The sequence below is a fragment of the Prionailurus viverrinus genome, chromosome D4 (assembly GCF_022837055.1).
Source record: "Prionailurus viverrinus isolate Anna chromosome D4, UM_Priviv_1.0, whole genome shotgun sequence".
NCBI lineage: Eukaryota > Metazoa > Chordata > Mammalia > Carnivora > Felidae > Prionailurus > Prionailurus viverrinus.
In genome coordinates this window covers 91,659,862-91,665,343 of record NC_062573.1, presented here as the reverse complement: position 1 = coordinate 91,665,343, position 5,482 = coordinate 91,659,862, and the positions used below count along the sequence as shown (strand labels likewise).

General features: G+C 57.2%; 1 protein-coding gene across 1 annotated transcript; it reads left to right on the top strand.

Moving 5' to 3' along the window:
- The first annotated feature begins 3,998 nt into the window (after positions 1-3,998).
- Positions 3,999-5,002, top strand: FAM163B (family with sequence similarity 163 member B). The gene is made up of 2 exons (XM_047829409.1): positions 3,999-4,091; positions 4,604-5,002. The coding sequence occupies exons 1-2, from the start codon at positions 3,999-4,001 to the stop codon at positions 5,000-5,002; spliced, it is 492 nt and encodes a 163-aa protein (XP_047685365.1).
- The last annotated feature ends 480 nt before the right edge of the window (positions 5,003-5,482 follow it).

Here is a 5,482-nt window from a genome sequence, read left to right as displayed (position 1 = left end):
CGCAGCGAAAAGCGTGAAACGCATCTGGACGGCGGGCCTGGCCGCTGCCCAGCCCCACCCCCCACCGCCAGCACACCCTGCTCCCTGGATCCGGCCCCAGGTCGGCCTGCACCCTTGGTGGGGCCGGCAGGCCAGCTGGCCTCAGCCGCCCTGGGGGCCGAGGTGGGTGGGAGCCGCCTGGCAGGGCGCCCAGGAATGTGGGGGTCCCTGGGGCTCCTGCTTTGTCTGTCTGTGTGGCCTGTGCTGTGTCTTCCTGACTCGGGCCCCGCCTGCATCTGCCTGTCTGCACCTCTGTCTGAATTCGGGGCCGTCTGTGGGTCTGTGTCTCATCGGCTCATCACTTTGGGTCTGTACAGATCTGCCTTTCTGTCTGCCCGTCCGTCCGGAGTCTGGGTTCCCATCCCAGCTTTGCCCCTGCCCACACTGCTGCCCTGGGGGTGAGCACAGCCAGGGCAGAGGGGTGGCGGGGCCGAAGGAGGTCCCCCTTAGGGGCTCTTCGGAGTTAACCGTGGACTGATGTCAGGCGCCACCAGCCGCGTGCACGTGCAGGGGTGCAGCCCCTCGCTCCCCACGTACCAACGGCTCAGACCTTGAGTCTGAAAATCCCGTGTCAATTCTCACACGTTCCTGGAAGGGGGAAAACACGGGCCCAGATTCCAGCAAGTCTTTGGCAAGGGTTATCAAAAACTTGAGAAACGTGCACACCGTAAAACCCTTCCTTGCACATTCCTGTCATCTCAAGGAGTAGGAAACAGTGCAAATACCTACCCATAGGATGTGCTGTGCAAGCAGGGCTTCCCCCACACTGCGGAGTGCGGTGCGGCTACGAAAAGGAGCCAGGTTCTGGAAGGGTCCCTGGGGACGTTCAGAGTCACGGGGGAGCATATCGTACACATCGTGACAGACCTCTCGGTGAAGCAGGGGAAGGTACAGAAAGTCTATACAGAATGTCGTTTTAGCTTCAGAGAAGGGAGGAAGGGTCTATTTGCTTATATTTTTAGAAAGAGGCAGTGGGGAGCGCCTGGGTGGCTCCGTCGGTTGAGGTCCAACTGGCTCAGGTCATGATCTCATGGCTCATGCGTTCAGGCCCCGTGTCGGGCTCTGTGCTGACGGCTGGGGGCCTAGAGCCTGCTTCAGATTCTGTGAATCCCTCTCTCTCTGCCCCTCCCCCGCTCACACACACTCTTTGTCTCTCAAAGATAAACATGGAAGGAAGGAAGGAAGGAAGGAAGGAAGGAAGGAAAAGAGGCAATGGGGAGATAAATCCAGAACCAAGTAACATTGTTCCCTCTGGGGCAGAGCAGGGGAGTGACAGGAAGTGAGACCCCTGAATGTACCTGGTTTTATGCTTCTGACTTTGGAGCCGAATGTTTTCTACAATTAAAATGCAAAATTAAACCAATTTTTTAAAAAGGGAAGAACTAACTGGAATGAATGAACCTGAGTATCGAGTGGATAGAAAAGCCATACTAAGAATTATTTCAAGTGACTTTGAAATAGTCTTGTTACTATCCACTCCTGAGGGGGTGAGAACAAAAAGAGAACAAATAAATATGTTCTGTGCAGTGGACATGTTAGTAAAAATATTGGTACTGTTATTTTTAAGTTATTATATAGAATAGGGAAAAACTAATAAGGAATAAAGTCAATAGAAACTTATGTTTCATTTTTCTCTTCCTAAAAAAAAAAAAGTATTCCTTGGTTGGGACACCTTGTACCTAAAAGCAAAATGTCAGGGCACCTGGGTGGCTGAGCCAGTTAAGCGACCGGCTTTGGTTCAGGTCATGATCTCACGGTTCCTGGGTTCGAGTTCCGAGTCGGGCTCCGTGCTGACAGCTCAGAGCCTGGAGCCTGTTTCAGATTCTGTGTCTCCCTCTCTCTCTGCCCCTCCCCAACTTGTGCTCTGTCTCTCTCTCGCTTTCAAACATAAATAAACATTAAAAAAAAAAATGTAAAGCAAAATGCCATCAAGGATTAGTGGGGGTCCCATCAAAATAACACAGGAGCCATTGTGGAGGGACCTCCAACCCCACAGTCCCAATGGGATCATTTGAACATTAAAAAGTAGATGTGGACTGAACTACATTAAATATATAAAAGTCAGTGAGATCACAGTGGTACTAGAAAACCACCACAAACCTCTTGGGGGTACCCCCCTCTTCTGAAAATTGATACAGAGCTGAGCACCTGAGCCTTTCCTCTGCACACTGTATTTTAGGATAACTACGTAGGTACTAGGGAAAGTTCTTCAGAGAAGGACCAGAGCTAGTCAATGCAGAAGAGACCGTACTGCTTTGCAAAGCCACTCTTTGCGGCCCCCTAATTAAATAATGGATCTAGGACACAATCCCCGAGGGCTGGTAAGTCGATCAGGTAGAGGGCCAGTGGGGGAACTGACAGCAGCTGGACCCACCAGCCATTGATCTCAACGTGGCGGCAGACGGAACAGAGTCACAGCCCCCGACGGTGACGCGGTAGGAAGCCAGTTTAGAAGACAAAATAGCGCCAGAGTGTCCGAAGCCACTCGAGGAAACCCAGCCAGCTCTAGTACATGGAAAATTCTGTGAAGATAAACGACCCAGTTTCTTCTATAAACAACACCGGCGGGGTGCGTAGGGCTAGAGTGGAGGGAACAGAACTGTTCTAGAGTCAAAAGAGCCAAATGTAACTGGGTCCTGATTTGAACAAAGCAACTGTAAAAAGACATTTTGGAGCTGAGTGAAGGAAGCTGAACACAGACAGGGCGTTTATGGTTTTGTTGTTGTTTTTTTTTTTTTTAAGTCTTCATCTGTCAGGTTTTGCACTGAAGGATTTATGAGTAAACTGACACGCTCCGGGATTTCCTTTAATATGCTCAATCGCCCCCACACACACACACACACACTGCCCCCCCCGCAAAAGAAAGTGAGGGATGGCCAGTCGAGGCAGGGGTGCCCGAGCCAGCGACTACTGGCCTGTGGGAGATGATCGTCAGGCACTCGGGAACTTTGCAAGCCAGGTGTTAAACCCCTGAAGCAGGCCGTCTCGAGGACGGACATCGCAAGAGCCTACGAGGCAGGATGCTTTTTTTCTAGAACCGGTTTCTCAGCGCCCGGACGGATGGAAAAGCTAACAGAAGTGCAGCTGGTGACACGTGCTCGTTCTCTCTGCCTTTGTGTGACATTTTCCACGATGAAGAGTTTACAAAGGGCCTGTCCCTCGGCCTAGAAATCCCCCTTCTAGGAACTTCTCCTGGACAAGTAATCGCAGCCGGCCGTGTGGCTCAAATGGCTGCCATCACTTAGCTGCAAAAACACTTACTAAAACATCCACTTAAAGTATTTTTTTTTAATGTAAACAACCTAAATATCAAAAAAAAAAAAAAAAGGATTGGTTTTCAGTCGTGAAAGACGACAAAAGTTCTGTTGAGTATTTACCACCACCGAACCCGCACACTTAAAAAAGGTCGTGATGGTGAATTTCACGTTATGTGTGTTTTACCACCACTGGACGGGTTGCGTCAGACGACGGGACGTGGCTAGAAGCGATGTCGCGGAAGGAAATGCAATGATCTGGAAAAATAAGGACGATCTTGTTCGGTTACAAAACCATATGTTCAGCTTGACTGTGTTTGGGTGAATTTAGAAATGCGTGAGCTTGGGAGAGCCAGCCTGGAAGGGCGCCATTCCCTGAAAGCGTGCTACGCTCAGTGCCGAGATGTGTGCTCACGAAATCTTCACGGGAGCCCCGCGAGCCAGGCTGGGGCGTCCTGTTAGCATCGCCCTCTCCAGACGTGGAACGCAGGGCCCGGAGACGGAGGGGCAGGGCCGGTCTGCCCTGCACCGCGGCCCAGCCCTGGCCCCTGCCTCTTGCGCACATGCCCCGGGGGATTCTATTTTCCCCTCTGGGCTAGTCTCCTCGTCTTTCTAAACCAGAAGGGGTGGCTCTCGCAAGGAGGAAGCAGTGATGCGGGAAACCTGGTGATGTGTGTTGCAGGCTGTTGATGGAGAAGGGGGCGGATGACAGCCGGGACCGTGGTCATCACTGGGGGCATCTTGGCGACTGTGATTCTGCTCTGTATCATCGCTGTTCTGTGCTACTGCCGGCTCCAGGTACCCCCGGGGGGCGCTGAGGGAGGCGCGAGGAGGGCTGGGGCCCCCGCAAGAGGGGAAGAGGCAGGTCCTGCTGGAGAAAGTGCCGAGCAGACCGCCCCGGCCTGGGTCCCACCTGCCAGGGTTCACCCCTCCCAGGGCTTCCCAAACCCCCCCCGCAGGGTGAGGCCGCGGAGGCTCAGGGAGGGGAAGGGACTTGGCCGACGGCGCACGCAGCTGCCAAGCGGGAGAGCAGCAGGAGTGAGCGTCTGGGCCTCGCTTCTGGCCCCCTGGGCTCTCCCTTCCCTACCCACACCGGACGGCCCTCCGAGTGCCCCCCAACCCCGAGAGCAGGCCCAGGCAGCACAGCACAGAGCCCATCTTCGGGCTGCCTGGCCCTCCTGTGCCTCGGTTTCCCCGCCTGCACAGCTTGCCATGGGGATCGGCGAGGCGTCTGGCCGCATGCGTGCGTGCGTGCGTGCGCGTGCACGCGAGGGCGGGCGAACCGCGGGTCACCAGCCCTCTGCCCGCAGTACTACTGCTGCAAGGAAGAGTCGGAGGAGGACGAGGAGGAGCCTGACTTCGCCGTGCACGCGAACCCGCCTCCGCTGCCCTGCGGCCGCAGCCTGGTGCTCACCAACGGGCCGGCGCTCTACCCGGCCGCCTCCACCTCCTTCAGCCAGAAGAGCCCGCAGGCCCGCACCCTCTGCCGCAGCTGCTCCCACTACGAGCCGCCCGCCTTCTTCCTGCAGGAGCCCGAGGACGAGGACGTGCGCAACGGCGGCGAGCGCGTGGCCTACCAGAGCGTCAGCCAGGAGGACGCCGAGCCGCCGCCGGGGGCCTTCGGGGGCCTGCAGGCGCTCAACCCCAACCGCCTCTCGGCCATGCGGGAGGCCTTCTCCCGGAGCCGCAGCATCAGCACCGACGTCTGAGCAGCCCCGTCCGCCCGACGGGCCCCCAGACCATGGTGGGGTCCCCGGGGCGTGTCAGCCTGGCCCCGGGCCGGGCCCCGGGCCCCGCCCAGCCCTCCGCGCCTCCCTGTCCCCACGGGGGCAGGTCGGGGAGCTCCGCGGCTCGCTGCAGGGATAGGGCCCAGTGAGCACAAGGTGGCCGCCAGGGGTAGGGGTGCGGGGCCTGGGGCTCCCAGGCGGGCGGGCACAGGTGAGCTCCCAGGTGTCAGTCCGCAGGGCAAGGCAGGGCTCTGGGGCCTCGACGCCAGGCTCCTGACGCTGAAGCTGCCGTCCAGCAGAGCTGCAGGGGGAAAGTGGCCTCCACCTCAGCCCCAGCAACTTGGCGGTCGCTGGCTGTGAGGCCGGGCCTGACCCCACCCCCCGACACACACACAGCCCCGACCCACCGCCCCCGAGCCTCAGCCGCGATGCCACTGGCCCGGTAGCACAAGCCCTCCCTGG

Bases quoted from the DNA above. Each gene is read 5' to 3' on its own strand.
- FAM163B (XM_047829409.1), top strand. From the start codon at position 3,999: ATGACAGCCGGGACCGTGGTCATCACTGGGGGCATCTTGGCGACTGTG. The intron at 4,092-4,603 runs GTACCCCCGGGG...CTCTGCCCGCAG, and splicing joins TGTGCTACTGCCGGCTCCAG to TACTACTGCTGCAAGGAAGA.